General features: G+C 48.6%; 2 protein-coding genes across 2 annotated transcripts in view; one reads left to right on the top strand and one right to left on the bottom strand.

Moving 5' to 3' along the window:
- The window catches only part of LOC139039734 (uncharacterized), a 114,003-nt gene extending 105,097 nt beyond the window's left edge, over positions 1-8,906 (bottom strand). The window contains exon 1 of the mRNA XM_070494778.1: positions 8,714-8,906. The gene's annotated coding sequence lies outside the window, so the exon portion shown is untranslated. The remainder of the gene's footprint in view (positions 1-8,713) is intronic.
- FKBP4 (FKBP prolyl isomerase 4) lies at positions 8,288-17,331 on the top strand. Its single transcript, XM_014841787.3, has 10 exons — positions 8,288-9,023; positions 11,139-11,283; positions 11,715-11,857; positions 12,728-12,848; positions 13,094-13,250; positions 13,851-13,941; positions 14,047-14,130; positions 14,384-14,569; positions 15,102-15,341; positions 17,106-17,331. The coding sequence occupies exons 1-10, from the start codon at positions 8,919-8,921 to the stop codon at positions 17,211-17,213; spliced, it is 1,380 nt and encodes a 459-aa protein (XP_014697273.1). The 5' UTR covers positions 8,288-8,918; the 3' UTR covers positions 17,214-17,331.
- The last annotated feature ends 1,135 nt before the right edge of the window (positions 17,332-18,466 follow it).

The following is an 18,466-nucleotide window of genomic DNA, read 5'->3' on the forward strand; positions in this document are numbered from 1 at the left end:
AAATGAAATACGTTTAAATCTAACAAAATATATACAAGATCTGTATGAGAAAAACTATAAAACTCTAATGAAAGAAATCAAAGAACTAAATAAATGGAGAGATATTTCATGTTCATGGATAGAAAGACTCAGTATTGTCAGGATGTCAGTTTTTGCCAACTTGATCTATAGGTTCAATGCAGCCCTAATCTAAAGCCCAGCAAGTTATTTTGTGGATATCAACAAACTGATTCTAAAGTTTATACCGAGAGGCAAAAGACCCAGAATAGCCAACATAATATTGAAAGAGAAGAACAAAGTCAGAGGACTGACAGTACCCAACTGCAAGACTTACTATAAGGCAACAGTCATCAAGGCAGGCTGGGGCCAGCCCAGTGGCACAGCGGTTAAGTTCACACGTTCCGCTTCAGTGGTCCAGGGTTCAGCAGCCCAGAACCCAGGTGCGGACCTGGCACCGCCTGTCAAGCCATGCTGTGGAAGGCATCCCACGTATAAAGTAGAGGACGATGGGCATGGATGTTAGCTCAGGGCTAATCTTCCTCAAAGGAAAAAAAAAATGACAAAGTGGTATTGGTGAAATAATTGACAGATAGATCAATGGAACAGAAAAGAGAGACCAGAAACAGACTCACATAAATATAGCCAACGGGTGTTTGACAAAGGAGCAAAGGCAATACATGGAACAAAGATACTCTTTTCAACAAATGATGCTGGAACAACTGAACATCCACAAGCAAAAAAAATGAATTTAGACATAGATCTTACACCCTTCACAAAAACCAACTCAAAATGAATCACAGACCTAAACGTAAAAGCCAAAACTATGAAACTCCTAGATAGGAGAAAAATCTAGATGACCCTGGGATTGGAAATGACTTTTTAGATACAACACCAAAGGTACAATCCATGAAAGAAAGAACTGATATGCCAGATTTCACTAAAATTAAAAATTTTTGCTCTGAAAAAGACACTGTCAAGAGAATAAAAAGACAAGCCACAGACTGGGAGAAAATATCTTTAAAAGCTATATCTGATAAGGGATTGTTAGCCAAAATACAAAAAGAACTCTTAAAACTCAGCAATAAGAAAACAAGCAATCTGATTAAAAATTGGGCCAAAGACCTTAACAGACACCTCACCAAAAAAGATATACAGATGGCAAATAAGCATATGAAAAAACGGTCCACATCATATGCCATCAGGCAAATGCAAATTAAAACAATGAGATACCAGTACACACGTATTAGAATGACCAAAATCCAGAACACTGACAATAGCTACTGCTAGTGAGGACGTGAAGGAATAGGAACGCTCGTTAATTGCTGGTGGGGAATTTGAAACACCCACCTGACAAGACAGTTTGGTGGTTTCTTACAAAACTAAACATACTCTTATCATATGATCCAACAATCAGCAATCGGAATCCTTGGTATTTACCCAAAGGAGTCGAAAACATGTCAACACAAAAACCTGCACACGGACGTTTATAGCAGCTTTATTCCTAATTGCCAAAAGTTGAAAGTGACCAAGATGTCATTCAGCAGTAAACTGTGGTACATCCAGACAATGAAATATTATTCAGCACTAAAAAGAAATGAGCTATCAAGATGTGAAAAGACATTGAGGAACCTTAAATTCATATTACTAAGTGAAAGAAGCCAGTCTGAAAAGGCTACACACTGTATGATTAACCACATGACATTCCGGAAGAGGCAAAACTGTGGTGACAGTAAAAAGGTTAGTGCTTGTCTGAAGTTGCCAGGGAGGGAGGGATGAACAGGCAGAACACAGGATTTTTAGGACAGGAAACTACTCTGTATGATACTATAACGGTAGATACAGGTCATTATAAATTTGCCCAAACCCATACAGTATACAACACCAAGAGTAAATCCTAATGTAAACTATGGACTTTGAGTGATAATGATGTGTTAATGTAGGTTCACCAATTGTAACAAATGTACCACTCTGGTGAGGGATGCTAATAATGGGGGAGGCTGTGCAAGTATGGGAGCAGGGGGTCTATGGAAAATCTCTGTGCCTTCTGCTGCATTTTGCTTTGAACGTAAAACTTCTCTAAAAAATAAAGTCTATTAAAGAAAATCACAGCGGTTAAGTTCCCACGTTCTGCTTCTCGGCAGACCGGGTGCGGACATGGCACCACTTGGCATGCCATGCTGTGGTAGGCATCCCACATATAAAGTAGAGGAAGATGGGCATGGATGTTAGCTCAGGGCCAGTCTTCCTCAGCAGAAAAAGAGGAGGATTGGCCGCAGTTAGCTCAGGGCTAATCTTCCTCAAAAAAAATAATAATAATAAAGAAAATCACTAATCATAAAAAATGGATTAATAAATTGGACTTCATTAAAACTAAAAATCTGTTCATCAAAAAAATGCGTGAAACGGCATACCATAGACCAAAAGATTATTATATATATCTTTCAAATCTTACCTATAATATAGAAAGAAATTCCACAAATTAAAAACAAAAAGTCGGGGCTGGCCCCGTGGCCGAGTGGTTGGGTTCGTGCACTCCACTGCAGGCGGCCCAGTGTTTCGTTGGTTCAAATCCTGGGTGCAGACATGGCACTGCTCATCAGACTACGCTGAGGCAGCATCCCACATGCCACAACTAGAAGGACCCACAACGAAGAATATACAACTATGTACCGGGGGGCTTTGGGGAGAAAAAGGAAAAAGTAAAATCTTTAAAAAAAAACAAAAAACAAAAAGTCGCACAATGCAATCTTTTAAAACAGGACAAAGACTTGAACGGGTACTTCACAAAAGAGGCTATCCAGGTGGCCAATAAGTGTATTAATAGGGGTCTGACTTCATTAATTATCAAGGAAATACAAATTACATAGCACTACATCCCTCAAATGGGCTAAAATTAAAAGGCCTGACAATACCACGTTTTGCTGAGGATGTGAGGCAACTAGAACTCTTGCACACTCTTGGTGGGAGTGTAACTTGATACCACGACTTTGGAAAATTGGCAGTATCTACTAAAGCTAAATATAACAGAAACCCATAACCCAGCAATTCCATTTCTTAGGTATATACCAAACTGAAATGAGCATTTATGTCCACCAAAAGTCACAAATAAGAATGTTCGTAGAAGCTTTATTCATAATAGCCCAAAACTGGAAACAGTCCCAATATCGTCAACAAGAGACTGAATAAGTAAATTGCAGTATATTCACACAATGGGATATTATATAGCAATGAAAGGTAACGAACTACTCCTATATGCAACAAATGGATGAATTTCACAGACATAATGTGGAACAAAAAAACCCAGTCGAAGAAAGTATACACTGTAGGATTTCTTTCGAATGATGTTCGAAACCAGACAAAACTACTCTATTGTGATAGAGGTCTGAACAGTGGCTACTCTTGGGGATGATTATTGCCTGGGAGGGCACATGAAGGAATCTGTTGAAGTGCTGGAATGTTCTCTATCTTGATCTGGGTGGTAGGCCGGTATACACATATGTAAAAATTTATCAAGCCAAACATTTATTGGTTATATCTTTTTTAAAAGTAAATAAATATTATTATCCATCTTTCAAGATCTTTTCCAAGTTCTAGCTCTTTGCGAGGCCTTCCCAGAATACTTTTCCTCTGAACAGGTTCAGCCATTGTGCTCTTTGAAACAGTGCCACACAGCTAGCCCTTAGCTTTGCTCTAACTCCCCTGTGTCGGCGCCTTAAGGGGAGGGTAATTCTGTCGTGGCCTCTCGGCACCCCACAGTCCCTAGTGCTGACCCGGGAACCTAGAAGGTGCTCAAAAAATATCTTGACACCATTTACTGGCCATTTGTAGAAAGTGGTGGCAGCAAGTATCAGCAGGCACGGTCTTGAGCACAGGGGCGGAGGGATGTTCTCCGTCCCTCTATCCTATCCCATGGGAAAGAAAGACAGAAGAGTTGGGGTGTCAAGTAATTGATCAGTGAAGCCCCTGGCAAACCAAGAGGCCCTTTAAAAAAAAAATTAATGCCCCTTCTCCCCGTAGGTGTATGAGGCTCTCTCTGTCTGGTCTATCCAGGAATCTGTGGGAACCACCCGCTCCAGGGCTCCCAGGAACCCAGGAGGAAATGAAACCTGAGGAAGTAAGCCCAAGGAAATGCCAGAATAATTCCCCTGGAGGAAGTGAGCTGTGGACAGAGCTACTTAAAAACCACCTGCAGAGCCACGAGAAGGGTTAAACTCAGAAATGCTCTGGATACACATCTTGGCCAAATGCTGAAAGGATAAATATTAAAGTCAATATCTGACTAGACGACAGCTGACTATTAACTCACAGAACGAACTTCTGAGATAAAAGAAGAAACCCAAACCTTCATATAAATGTACTATTAATACAATTTAAACATTTTAAAATGTTAGTAGATCAATTATGGAAGTTTGACATTACACAAGGAACAACGATTGCTAATTTCTCAGCAAGGACAGCTGTTGGGGTGCTCCTGCGGTCACTACAGTGGATATCTATGATATTAAACACACATTTACTTTCAACTGAGGATGACGGACGGCAAGATTTTATTTTTCCCAAATGACAATCCTCATTCTAGTTATGCTAATTAGATAGGACAGTAACCTAGAGAAACACGTGACCTTTGATCACACACAAGTTTGGGGAAGCTGGAAATAATGCTGAAATAGGCATTTTGCTATGTGACCCTCTGAAGAACAAGGCCAAAGCCAAATTTCAGTGTATCCTTAGATATGGAATAATGACTAGCTACTTTTTATCACCCCTAAGAGCAAAACAAAAATGTATATTTAGCTGAAAAGCATGAAATTAGATTTTATTTTATTATTATTTGTTTAAAGATTTTATTTTTCCTTTTTCTCCCAAAGCCCCCGGGTACATATTTGCATATTTTTAGTTATGGGTCCTTCTAGTTGTGGCATGTGGGATGCCACCTCAGCATGGCTTGATGAGCAGTGCCATGTCCGTGCCCAGGATTCGAACCAACGAAACACCGGGCCGCCTGCAGTGGGAGCTCGAGAACTTAACCACTCAGCCATGGGGCCAGCCCCTCCCATTTTAGACGTGGAGAAAACTTGCCCAAGGACCCATGGTGTGTTCAATGATGCAGCTGAGATCTGAACCCACGTAAACCCAGTCCAGAGCCCAGAGCCCTTTACACTATGCAGATCTCCATTACATGCAGACCTCACAGAGGGCTACTGTTTTTCAAATGTATGAAAATGGAGCTGTAATCACTAAAATAAATGTTTTATGAAATGTGTAGTAGCTATTTTGGTCAGTAGTATAATTTGTGTTTTCTCAGTTAATAGACACCAAAAGTAGCAAAAAATTACGTAAGGGTCCTTAACATTTTTGTTATTACATTTTTGACACAAATCACATTGGCAGTGTTCTAATTCTTAGGTTTGCTGGTATATTCCCAAGGTTCACTATGTTTGCATGTTACGTAATGTGTGTGTGCGTGTGTGTGTGTGTACATGTATAGACACACACTCATCTCATTCACTGGAATGACTCATATTATATAATTTTTCAAATGTTTAAGAGCATTGGCAGTCTAAGTCAAAATGGCAACTTTGAAAAACAAAGGGGTCTTCGCGTCTGAGGGATGGGCCTCGCATTTGAGAGGTGAACCAGACGAGCTCTGGAGGCTCATTTTGGCAATACTAAAGCTTCTAACCACAGCAGGAATCATCTACAGAGCCAGGTGGATGACTAAAAAAAGTGCACTCTCTTCCTCTAGCAAAGGGGGAAAATTTCAGAAGGATTTTGAATGACTAACCGATACCAGTGAAAATAATTACCTTGTTAAATGCCTTTAAGGGGAATTCTAATTTAAATGGGCTGGGAAAGGGGTAAGGAAGAGGAGGGAAAGAACAAAGCATCTGGGCACTTTCTACATTTAGTATGTGCAAGTTTTACTATGAGGAGAATATAATGTAAATAACCAGAAAAACTTCTAGAAACAATAAGTTCCTGCTGAGATTCAAGAACCCACTGCCTACTGTCCCCTCCTCCCCCAGCCTCCTCATCTACTCATCCACTGAATGCAGGCAAACCTTTCCCTCTCGTCCCTCCCTCTCCCCTTACACCCACTCTTTTCCCTCTCTTACAGACCTCTGTATTCTCAGCACTTTGTCCCTGTCTCCACCACAGCACTTATCACAGTAGACTAATGACCAATATTCATTAACCACCTGCTTGAAGGCGGGCACTGCGCTAGAACCTGACATACCTTGCCACTTTTTTAACCATCACAGCTACACTGATTGACAATGTTATAACCCGCCCCAAATCAAAGTTAGTACGTGGGCAACCCAAATCCTTGCTTACTCCATAGCATTTGCTCTTTCTACTGTTATTAAGTTGTGTGTTTATGCAATGGCAGGCACATCCTAAGTGCCCAATTAATATGTGCTGACAAGAATTAAAAGAGATAGACCTATGGGCTGGGCCAGCAGCACAGCAGTTACGTTCGCACGTTCTGCTTCGGTGGCCCAGGGTTTGCTGGTTCGGATCGCAGGTGTGGACCTAGCACCACCTGTCAAGCCATGCTGTGGCAGGCATCCCACGTATAAAGTAGAGGAAGATGGGCACGGATGTTAGCTCAGGGCCAGGCTTCCTCAGCAAAAAGAGGAGGATTAGCAGCAGATGTTAGCTGAGGGCTAATCTTCCTCAAAAAAAAAAAAAAGACATAGACCTACACAGTTTGCTTTCAATAAGGAAAAAAAATGCAGAAAAGCATTACTCTAAAGGTGAACTTCTCTTTTCTTTTGTTTTTAAAGATTGGCACCTGAGCTAACAACTGTGGCCAATCTTTTTTTTTCTGCTTTATCTCCTCAAACCCCCCCCCCCCGCCCGGTACATAGTTGTATATCTTAGTTGCAGGTCCTTCTAGTTGTGGCATGTGGGACGCCACCTCAATGTGGCCTGAGGAGCGGTGCCATGTCTGCGCCCAGGATCTGAACCCGTGAAACCCTGGGCCGCCACAGTGGAGCACACGAACTTAACCACTCGGCCACGGGGCGGCCCCTGAACTTTTCTTTTCTATCCCAACTTGTTCTGCTAGATAATAGCCAATGGCCCCAGCACCGAAAGAAACTAGCATCCATGTAGAATAAGCAGCAAGATAACTGCCACAACAGCAAGCCAGAATCTTACCCACCATCCCTGTCTGCTGGAGCTTTGGAGAGCCTTAGCACTGCTACCTCTTACCCTACTAAGGGAAGTGGAGAAAAGAAATAGATTTAACCCTAGTGAGTGAATCGTCCATCTCCTCTGAGGGTATCCGCCATCATCTTAGCGACCTTAAGTCTCAGGACTTAGAAACATCTTACTTGTGGCTAAACTCATTTACTGTAAAATGCTGGAATTAACGGTTTTATTTCTTCTGCATCCCCTTCCAGTCAAGTTCCATCAAAAAGGACTACAATAAACTATCAAATTATGTTATGCTATTGAAATTTCATCTCTAACAGCCCTTTGAATTACCCCTCCCCCCCCCCCCCGCCATCGGGACAGTTTGCGTACAGCAGCATAGCGCCAAGTACAACGTGAGGGCTCCAAAGAAAGTTTATTGTTGGAATACAAATTCATGCAGCCAATAACTATTTGGTACCACTCACCAGGCACTATGCTAAACTGGGGTTAAGTGATGAGCAAAACCAAGACTCTCTCTGAAAGGGTCTTTTTGTCAGAGGCTTTTGTTTGGATAGCTAGCTGCGCAGACCTTCAAACTACCGCACAGGTGCTCTGCGCTCCACAAGCAGCCCATTAACACTTGGCAACCAAACAGTAAGAAGAAAACATTCCTTCCCGTGGGCCTTTAGCGAAATGGAACGGCTGTTTTCGCGAGTTGAACCAATTAAAAATTGGTACTAACCGAATAAGTATTAACCGAAACGGCAGTTTTATTAATTGTATTAAAGGAAGGTCCTTTTAATACGTGCCCCATTTAAGAGTCCTTAGCTCAGCGGGTCATTTCTTGCAAATCGGCTACTCCGAGCATTCTAAAGAGCTGAAGGCGCCACATGTTCCCTGAACTAGGGAAATCAAGGGTGCTTTCCCCCAATTCTGTGCACTGGGATAACTGCTATTAGACTCACTCCCCCCGACCCCGCCACTGCCCGAATTCCTATCCCCCTTTTCTCCCCCCGTTGGTTAAATGTACGCGCGCAGTAAAGGCAAGGAGGCCATGCCATCTGTGTTTACGGTCGGCTTTTATAAAAATGCGCGTCTCCGGTCCCGAGGAGACGGACGCGCTGCCGCTCACATCCGGCCACAGGGCTCTGAGCAAACCACGCTGCGGGCTGCAATATAAAGGGCGGATCTGGGGCAGTTGGCAGGCTCAGTGTTGGAGTGATGGGGGGGATCGAGAAGGATCTGGTAGAATCCGGTTAGTCCGGGAAACGGACGGGGGAGGGCCCGGGGAGAGCGCGCGGGGCGGGGGGGGGGGGGTTCCTTAGAGTCCGAGGGTCCTACGAGTCGGGGGAAGAGGAGCCAGGCAGCCAGCATGAGGAATGAACCAGAAAAAATTTTTTTTCTTATAAGCGCCCTTAGCACTAGAACCCGAACCGGCTTAGCCGCCGCCGTCTCTAGAAAGTTCTCCACCCCCACCCCCTCCGTCCCTCGCTCCTGCTCCAGCTCCTCCCAGCCCCTCCCTCCGCGGCGGGGTGGGACCAATCGCTCCCCCCGGCCGCGCATTACCCACCTACTCCCGCTCCCGCGCCCGACTCCGCCGCGGGCCGCGAGCGCGCCGGGAGGCAGAGGTGCTCGAGCTTTCGGCCGGTTTGCAGCTCGGCGGCCGCCGCGCCAGCGCCGTCCCGCCCGCACCCCGTGCAGATAGGCCCGGCGGCCGAGAGAGCTTGGCTCGTGCCCGGTGCCCAGCTCCCGAGTAAACGGCGCACCGAGCGGCGATGACCGCCGAGGAGATGAAGGCGGCCGAGAGCGGGGCGCAGTCGGCGCCGCTGCCCCTCGAGGGAGTGGATGTCAGCCCCAAGCAAGACGAAGGCGTGCTTAAGGTAAGGGGCGGGGGCGGGCCGGGAGCCCTGGGCCTGCTGGGGCGGCCGAGCTCCGGCTGCCCATCGCAGCCGTCCTTCCGCCGAGCATGGGGGCACCCCGGCCGGGAGACGGGGCGGAGACGGCCGCCTCTGCAGCCTCCAGGTCAGTAGTTGGCTAGGTCGCGCAGCCGGCGGCCGGTCGCATCGCCTTCCTGGACCAGGCTGCGTTGTTCGGGAGTGGGAGGGCAGCCACACGCTCCTAAGACGGGTGCCTAGGTGCGCCGGCCTCCACATGGTCGTTTTCCCGGCCCCCTGGGAAGCCCACGGTCTGGGCTGAAGCCCCCCGGCGCCCCAGCTCTGCGGGCCCGGGAAGGGGGCCGGGACTGCAGCCTCAAATCCGGCGTGCGCGGTGCGCCCGAGAGGGGCGGGGCCCAGCGGGGCACGCGAGCTGCGGCCAGGGGCCCGGGCGGCGTGCCCCGACACCGCCCCCCTCACCTCACCTCGCCCCGACCCCGCGGCCCCGCCAAGTTGCCAGCTCCTTCCCTGCCAGCCGCAGCCGGGAAGTCCCTGGGCGGCCTTCGTCGGTGGTGGTGCGAGAGCGCGCCTACCCCTGGCAGTTAAATATTAGCTAGGACGTGGAGCGGGTCACAAGAGTGATTTCCTGGCCCACAAGCCTTTGTGCGACTTGGCGCCCGTGCCTGGCCGTGAGAAAGGTTCTGGCGGCCTCCGCCCTCTCGTTACCCCCTTTCTAGAGGCTGGGACCCAGCTAGGTCACCCGCTTAGCCATGCTGTCCCCCGCCTCCCCCCGCCCAGCGCAGGGAAAACCAGGGAGTGGTGCATGCCGGGATCTGTAGTTCCCCGCCCATCTTGCGCCGGCCCCCCCCCCCCCCCCCGGGGCCTCCTGAGTTGGGGCTTCGGGGTGTGGGCTGTGGGGCCAGGGGGAGGTGCTTTACTTCGGAGCCTGCTGCAGTGTAACCGCCTGACTACAATTAGCCACAGGAGCAAAGAAGGGGGTCCAGGACTCAGGGGGCAGGGCATCTTGACCTGAGTCAGGACAACCAGCGGTGGTCCAGAGCAGGTTGTGTGGAGTCCAGGATGGAGAAACCCGAGGCAGGATTTCTTGCTTTCTCCTCATCCAATGTTTCTCCTTGTCCTGGCTTCCCACTGCTCAGCTCCACACGTGTGTGAGTGTGTGAGATCTGGGCAAAGCTGAAGACTTCGGGGAGCCCTTACCTGGTCCAGAAATGCAGCTGGCTTTGCCCCAGATCTTGGAATCTCATGCTGCTGTCCCAGTGGGCATGCAGCTTCCCCTCTCTCCAGCGTCCTGGGGATTTCTGAGATTATTATTTCTGGAAGGGTCATTTCCCCTTTTATCCTTCACTCCTTCCCCTCTACTTTTCTACTTCTCAAGTCTTGGTCCATTCTATCATGGAAGCTTTCCTTTAGAGGGTAACCACACACCTACCAGGTGGCCCGTGGAGTCCTCTTTTATAAATGCTAAAGAAGAGAAGCAGAGGCTTATACGTTCCTGGGAAATACTCTAGCCTTGAAATAAAGGACTTGACTAGCCTACCAGTCAGGAATGCTCATGTTGCAAGTCAGAGTTGGCGGCCTGATTGAGAGCCCCTGTGCTCATGTGTAACCTGGTATTTTCTTTTACCTCTTTCACACTGCTCCTATTTTCTTTATTGCTCTTATTCTTCTCCTCCTCTTACCTCCAAACCAGATCCCGATCTGATGACCACTGGCATTTAGGAAGAATGAGGAAACAATGCATAAACACTTCTTCCTTTGCTGCTGATAGTGTTTTATTCAACCTTTTACTGATTTAATCTTCCAACAACTCTGATAGGGATTATCATCGCTCCTTTACAAATGAGGTCTAGAGAGTTGAAGTGACTTACCCAAGATCATACAGCAAAAACTGAAACTCGGGTCTTTTGTCTCCGGTCTTTCAAACCAAGTCATGTTGCACTTCAAAGAGAAGGAGGTCAGAATCATTTGAAGATTGGTCCCTTGAACCTACTTACGAGGAGGCAGAAGAGTCCCTCTGTGTTCCCATCAGTGGCACGCAGGCAGTTTCGGTGCCTTTTTCTGCCCCCATCCCTGGATACTCACCTTCTCCCCTTCTTTTAGGTCATCAAGCGAGAGGGCACGGGCACGGAGATGCCCATGATTGGGGACCGAGTCTTTGTCCACTACACTGGCTGGCTGTTAGATGGCACCAAGTTCGACTCCAGTGTGGACCGCAAGGACAAGTTCTCCTTTGACCTGGGAAAAGGTAGGCGTGGTTAGTAGGTGGTAGGATAGGCTTCAAGGAGGGTATGAGCTGTCAAAGCAGAAACCATATTCTCAGAAGCTTAAGGAGGAATGATTTATTCCAGTCTATTTTTTTCTGTTGCTCCTTTTTCTTCCACTGTCTTTTAACTGTGTTGGTTTCTCTTTCTCCTTTCCCTGAACTCCTCACTTCCTCCTCAGAGGTGGACTGCCTTGTTTCTTGAACTCCTTTGTTCTAGAGTTGAGTGATTTTTTTTTTTTTTCCTGAGACCTGACAGCACTTACTGCAACCATGTTTTCTACCTTCCTGGTCCTGTTTCTAAAGAGTGTCCAGCTTCCCCTTGGGCATGGTACAATAAGTTTCTCCAGGGCTACTGTTTAAGCCCAGAGTCAGATCCCTGCCAAGGAGGACCTGTTGGCTTTCTGCACCTACAGGGGAGGTCATCAAAGCCTGGGACATTGCCGTAGCAACCATGAAGGTGGGGGAAGTGTGCCACATCACCTGCAAACCTGAATATGCGTACGGTTCGGCAGGCAGCCCTCCAAAGATACCCCCCAATGCCACGCTTGTGTTTGAGGTGAGTGTCCAGCCACAGAGAGCAAGGCAAAGAGCCAGCCTTATCTCAGCCCAGGGCCTGGCCGCCCTCCAGCCCTTCCTGCCGCTTGGAGACAATGTAGCCAAGGCTGAGGGCCTGGCCGTAGGGCAGGAAGAGAAATGGAGAGGGCAGCTGGCTCTGCTGTGCACATAGCCTGCTGCTGCCAGGACGGGGCTGACGGTGGAGGTTTCAGGTGGGAAGAGGCAGCCATGAAGCTCTCCTCAGACTCGAAGCAGGGCTGGAGGCATGTTTATCTCAGGAGCCATGACCAGAAGAAATGGGTCGTAATTTTAACCGAAAGGAGTCAAGAAGTCAGAATCTGTGTAATTATAAATGGTGGTATAGAATATTGGTGCTCTCGAGATCAGAGGAGGGGAGAAATGCTCCCCCAAGCGTCAAAGGGGTGAGGAAAGCCTTTGCTGAGGAGGTTGAACTTGACACTGTTCAGTCTAAAATGGTTAAGCCCTAATCAGTGGCCACTGGGACAGTGTTCAGAAGGCTACTGAAAGAGGCCAGGTTGTTTCCAGTGCCCACCGGCTTGGGCTTTTCAAGTAGCTGAATTGGGATTGTCTGGAACATGCCCTTGCTATGTGGAGCAGGTGGTAAGTAGATTGATCTCTTGAGATAAACTGAAACCCATGTGGCCTGCCCACCTCTGTCCCAGTTGAGACTAGGGCAGCTCCCAAAAACTTCGCAAAAGTGCCGCTTTGTCCGCTCCTAGTGTGGCTGCCCTCGTGGTCAGACCTGGTCTGGCAGTTACGAGGGACTCTGCTGAGGAAGAAAAAAGTTGTATCTCACTGTTGGTAAGTTGGTGCTGAGAGGAGTTGTGTCGCTTGACGCTTTGTCCCACAGGTGGAGTTGTTTGAGTTTAGGGGAGAGGACCTGACAGAAGAAGAAGATGGTGGAATCATCCGGAGAATACGGGCGCGGGGCGAAGGCTATGCCAGGCCCAACGATGGTGCTCTTGTGGAAGGTGAGACGTACAGTCTGCGGTTTCAATTCAGATTCTGAGACTTAGGTCCTGGGTGACCTTGGGAAAGTCATTTCCCTTCTGTGATCCTATTTTCTTGTCTGTAAAATGAGGGATTGGACCATAGTCTTAACATCTCTCCAGGTCTGAGAACACAACAAGGGCATCTTGGGGGCAGGAAGTGAGGAGGTGATAGAGGGAGGCTGAGGGCATCCTGCCCGCTCACACCCCTGGTACTTTCATGCCAGTTGCACTTGAAGGCTACTATAAGGACCAGCTCTTTGACCGGCGGGAGGTCCACTTTGAAGTCGGTGAGGGGGAGAATCTGGATCTGCCTTGTGGGCTGGAGAAAGCCATTCAGCGCATGGAAAAAGGAGAGCATTCCATTGTGTACCTCAAGCCCAGGTGAGAAGTGGGTGGATGAACCAAGGTCAGAGATCTACATATCCACGGCGAGTGATAGAACTGGCCATTTGTATCCTTTGCCTTGTGTGTGTTCGCTCCACCGCAGCCTCAGTAGAGTTCACCGTGCCTCTGGGCACACCAGAGACAGGCCACGGTGGGCTCTCCATTGTATTTAAGAGCGTGGCTCCCGCTGTCCACATCTACTTGGATCAAAGCCTCATCTTTTCAGTCATGGTTGCTGCCTCTTCTACCGACATCAAGATTTTCATCTCCCATTAATTCATCCAGTTGTTAATGACATTTATTGAAACATACGTACTCTGTGCCAGACACAATGCTGAAAATTCCAAAAGATGGTCCGGCCTTCTAGTTGCCTGCTGTTCAGTGAGATACCATTTAAATTAGTAATCACCCCAGCGCGTAGTGTGAGGATATGGAAGATGCTAAGAGACCAGCTAATTGTGTGAAGAGGTCAGGGAAGATTTTGCCAAACAGGAAACATTTGAACCAGGTCTCAAGGGATGGGGAGGTGCTTTCCAGGAAACAGTCAAGAAGCCTTTCGGTGTGGAGCAGGCTAAGCGCTGCTTTTTTGCCCCACAGCTATGCTTTTGGCAGTGCTGGGAAGGAAAAGTTCCAAATCCCACCAAATGCTGAGCTGAAATATGAAGTCCACCTCAAGAGTTTTGAGAAGGTGCGTTTGGTCAAGTTCTTCCCTATCCTGAAGTCAGGTGCCACCCTATAGGTGACTCTGGGGGCGGGTAGCTGACAACTTTGTTTCTCCCTTGGGGTACGGCAGGCCAAGGAGTCTTGGGAGATGAATTCAGAGGAGAAGCTGGAACAGAGCACAATAGTGAAAGAGCGGGGCACTGTGTACTTCAAGGTGAGCCAGCAGCCGTGGTCCTGAGGACACTCCCAGGGAGGGTTCTTCTGGGCCCCTCCTTCACCTTGATGAGGTCATTTTCTGTCAGGGAATGGACAGGTTGGTACCTGCAGTCTTCACCTGGTTTATCTGAGCTAGCTGGTCTTACCTGGGGGTGTGCAAGGGAGGCAGGGCTCTCTCGTGCCCAAGGGTCACTGCTGTCTACGGGGGGTGACAGCCTGTGCAGGGTGCTTGAGCCTCCCGCTCATTCTAGGAAGGCAAATACAAGCAAGCTTTACTGCAGTACAAGAAGATCGTGTCCTGGCTGGAATACGAGTCGAGTTTCTCTAATGAGGATGTTCAGAAAGCACAGGCCCTTCGGCTGGCCTCCCACCTCAACCTGGCTATGTGTCATCTGAAACTACAGGCCTTCTCAGCTGCCATTGAAAGCTGTAACAAGGTGAGGCCCCTTTAAGGAGGGCACGGGAACCCCATTCACAGGCAAGGTTGGGTGAGCTGCCAGTGTGTCTGAAAGTTGCCCTCAGTGACTCTGGGCTAGTGGGGGCTCTGAGATTAAGGGCCCAGAGGCAAGGGATGGGAGCAGCGAGCGACTTGGCCTTAGTGGTAGGAGGCAGCTGACACAGGTACAAGGAAACACTGGATGGAAGGACTGCTTCAGCTTTTTCTCCCCCTTGGTTCTTAGCCTGTTCCTCTTAACGTACTTGCTTTGTTCTAAAGAAAATGGCTATGTCGTCACAGGTTCTTCTCTTTCCTATAAAGACCTGTCTTCCTTCTCTGCCTGTGGCCTACATGAGGTTCCTTCCCAGACCTTGGTCCTTTCCATTTAATGCCCCAAGACTCATTCTTTCTGGGGTAGAGCCACCCATTTCCATTCTGCCTCATCCTGCTGAGGGCTACCTTTGGAACCCAGTCTGGGCCAGAGAAGCTGTAGGAGCTGAGGTCTCGCTGTTGCTTGCTCCCTGCACCCTTAGGCCCTGGAACTGGACAGCAACAATGAGAAGGGCCTTTTCCGCCGGGGAGAGGCCCACCTGGCGGTGAATGACTTTGACTTGGCACGGGCTGACTTCCAGAAGGTCCTGCAGCTCTACCCCAGCAACAAAGCTGCCAAAGCCCAGCTGGCTATCTGCCAGCAGCGGATCCGCAAGCAGCTTGCACGGGAGAAGAAGCTGTATGCCAACATGTTCGAGAGGCTGGCTGAGGAGGAGAGCAAGGTGAGCATCAGGACAGGGAACAGTTGGAATGGACAGAAAAAGAGGCATTACCCTGTCCCTCTGCCCAGCCCAGCTGGTGTGCTGTGATTGTCTGTGCCAACCCCAGAAACCAGAAGTTGCCCTTGTCCCTGGAGCAGTAGCATGTGTGTTCCCTCAGTAAAACCCCTCCTGACGCAGCCGGAGTTCTGCTGTGTCCGGGCTGGAAGCCCTGGGGGTCAGGAGCTGGTTGCTCTGAGTGCTTCCCAACATATGTTCTCTGTGCCTTTTTTTTTTTTTTCTTTAAAAATTTTATTTTTCCTTTTTCTCCCCAAATCCCCTCAGTACATAGTTGTGTATTTTTAGTTGTGGGTCCTTCTAATTGTGGCATGTGGGACGCTGCTTCACCATGGCTTGATGAGCGGTGCCATGTCCGCGCCCAGGATCCAAACCGGCGAAACCTTGGGCCGCTGAACTTATCCACTCGGCCATGGGGCCGGCCCCCTCTGTGTCTTTTTGAAACATGGGTTTTAAAAGCCTGTGTTTAAATAGGTAATATATTTACATAGTTAAATTCAAACTGCATGGAAGAGAAGTAAGAAGTCTCCCTCCCACCCAGAAGCAACTGATGTTACCAGTCCTGCTATCATTCCAGTACACTGTACACTCACAGACAGACACGTTCGTGTCTTCTCCGTTTTCCCTAATAAAAGGCAACACGTTCTGCCTGTTCCTCTCGCCCACACTTTCTTCATACTGTACGGGAAGCTTATGTTACGTCAGCACATAAATACAAGAGCTTTCATGTTCTTCCTTATGCTTCTATAGAAGCCGTTGTATGGCTACGTCATAGCTGATTTGCCAGTCTCCTAATAGTTGTTCAGTGTTCTAAACCAGCATTGTCTAATAGGAATACAATGCAAACCACGTGTGTAATTTGAAATTTTTTAGTAGCTATGTTAAAGGTAAAAAGAAACAGGTAAGATTAATTTTGATAATACTTAGTTGACCCAAGTTATCTAAATATTGCAACATATAACTTGTAAAAAGTGCGTTTGTTTTTTTTTTCAGACTAAGTCTTCAAAATCCAATGTGTATTTTATACTTAAAACACATCAATTTGAACTAGCCTCTTTTTTTTGGTTTTTGGGGGTTTTTTTGAGGAAGATTAGCCCTGAGCTGACTACTGCCAGTCCTCCTCTTTTTGCTGAGGAAGCCTGGCCCTGAGGTAACATCTGTGCCTATCTTCCTTTATTTTATACGTGGGATGCCTGCCACAGCACTGCCTGCAAGGCGGTGCCATGTCTGCACCCGGGATCCGAACTGGCGAACCCTGGGCCGCTGAGAAGTGGAACGTGCGCACTTGACCACTGTGCCACTGGGCGGGCCCCTGAACTAGCCATATTTAAAGTGCTCAGTAGCCACACATGGTGGTAGCTACCATGTTGGACAAGTACAGTTCTAAATAGTATTGCAATAAATGATCTTAGGAATTCATAATTTTGTATATGTGCAGGGATATCTTTAGGACATATCTAGAAAGGGCATTGCTGTGTCCGTGTAATTCTGTTAGGAGTTCACATGTATGGTTTTGACTTGGGGGATGACTCTTTGTGAGTTCAGACCATACGTGGTGTCGGGGTGCTGGGTGATACAGGTGTGTCACCAGGTCCATTGGGTACAGGCAGGCAAGCGTGGGGTATGGAGTAAGAGTCGCCTTTCTCATCAGAGGGGCTGGGCGCAGTGAGGCTGGAATTCATCCCCTTCCTTCCCCTCTCCCTGTCGCAGGCCAAGGCAGCAGGAGCTGCAGGAGACCATCACGCAGACACGGAGGTGAAGGAAGAGCAGAAGAACGGTGTGGCAGGGAGCCAGTCTCAGGTGGAGACGGAAGCATAGCCTCCCCTAGCCCTGCTCCTGTGCCCCCCGCCTGCCTCCCCTGCTCCCTGCCCTACTCCACCCTGTTAGTTTTGTAAAAACTGAAGAATTTTGAGCGAATTAGACCTTTATTTTTCTATCTGGTTGGATGGTGGCTTTGGGGGAAGGGGGAAAGGAGTAGGCTGGGGGCTTGAGGTGGGGGATCATTTTAGGTGGTGTCACCACCTCTTCCCTTTCCCCTTCCCCCGTTACGCTGAACGAATGTCCATCCACATGCACACTCATCAGAATGTTTAATTTATTTTGCTTCCTCTGTTTGCTGTGTCTGTTTTTGAGCTGGTAGAACGGGGTGAGTGGTAGGGTATGGGGTCTGATGTGAAACCAGGGTGGAGAGGGACACTCCCTGGGCAGCCGTTTTCCTCTTCCTCTCCTCCTCCCAGTCCATTTCCAAACATGTGGCCTCCATGTGGGTGCTAGGGGCGTGGGAAGAACCACTGCTGTGCCCATGACGTCTCTGTCCCCTCCTCACCCTAGATGGTGTGGCTAATGATGTCTTCTGGTGTCATGGTGACCACCCTCTGCACCCCCTTTCAGTATTTCCCCTCCTGTCGGTCTCCCTTCTCAGCCAGGTCATGTCCCCACCCCCTCAGCCTCTTCTCTGCACGTTGCTGAAGGCCCAGGCCATCCTCAAGTTCCGTGCTTGAGCAATAAAGTGGAAACAGTAAAACCTGGGTGTTGGGCAGCCCTTTCTCTTTGACCTCAGACGGTCGGCGTGGGTGGGTACACAAAGAGCAGGGCTCAGAATTCAGGGAGTCACCACCTGGTCCCCAGTCCAGCTCAAAATGCACAGCTAAGAGAGCAGCAGTGGTTGAGCAGGGAGCAGCGCTGCCTTGCAGGGCATCCTGGGCCTTGCGCAGGCTGCAGCCCAGCCTGTGTGTGAGGCCTGGCCCTGGGTCCCAGCACACCCCTGCCCCCAGCAGCCTGGCAGTTTTTAGTAGTTCTGGTTTTCTTCTCTAACACTTAAGAACAGGAAAGTATAAACATCTAAAATAGTGGGACCACTCGTGTTTGCTTTGAAGTTAGGCTGACTGACTTCTGCCTGGCTGATGCAGTAGAAAGCACACGCTCTCCTGGTTTCTGCAGGAAAAATCCTTGGTGTCGCTAACACCTGTCAGACACCTTTTCCGCAATTAAGGTGAGAAGGAAAAACAGTCGCCCAGCCAAGGAACACTGGCACTCCCTCAGGCCCACTCTCCAGCTTCCTCAGAACACGA

The sequence above is a fragment of the Equus asinus genome, chromosome 22 (assembly GCF_041296235.1).
Source record: "Equus asinus isolate D_3611 breed Donkey chromosome 22, EquAss-T2T_v2, whole genome shotgun sequence".
NCBI classification, from domain to species: domain Eukaryota; kingdom Metazoa; phylum Chordata; class Mammalia; order Perissodactyla; family Equidae; genus Equus; species Equus asinus.

What these genes read in the sequence shown, in the direction of transcription:
- FKBP4 (XM_014841787.3), top strand. Translation starts at nt 8,919, where the DNA reads ATGACCGCCGAGGAGATGAAGGCGGCCGAGAGCGGGGCGCAGTCGGCG. An exon ending in CTCCTTTGACCTGGGAAAAG is followed by an intron (nt 11,284 to 11,714) that starts GTAGGCGTGGTT and finishes CTGCACCTACAG; the next exon opens with GGGAGGTCATCAAAGCCTGG. An exon ending in ATGCCACGCTTGTGTTTGAG is followed by an intron (nt 11,858 to 12,727) that starts GTGAGTGTCCAG and finishes TTTGTCCCACAG; the next exon opens with GTGGAGTTGTTTGAGTTTAG.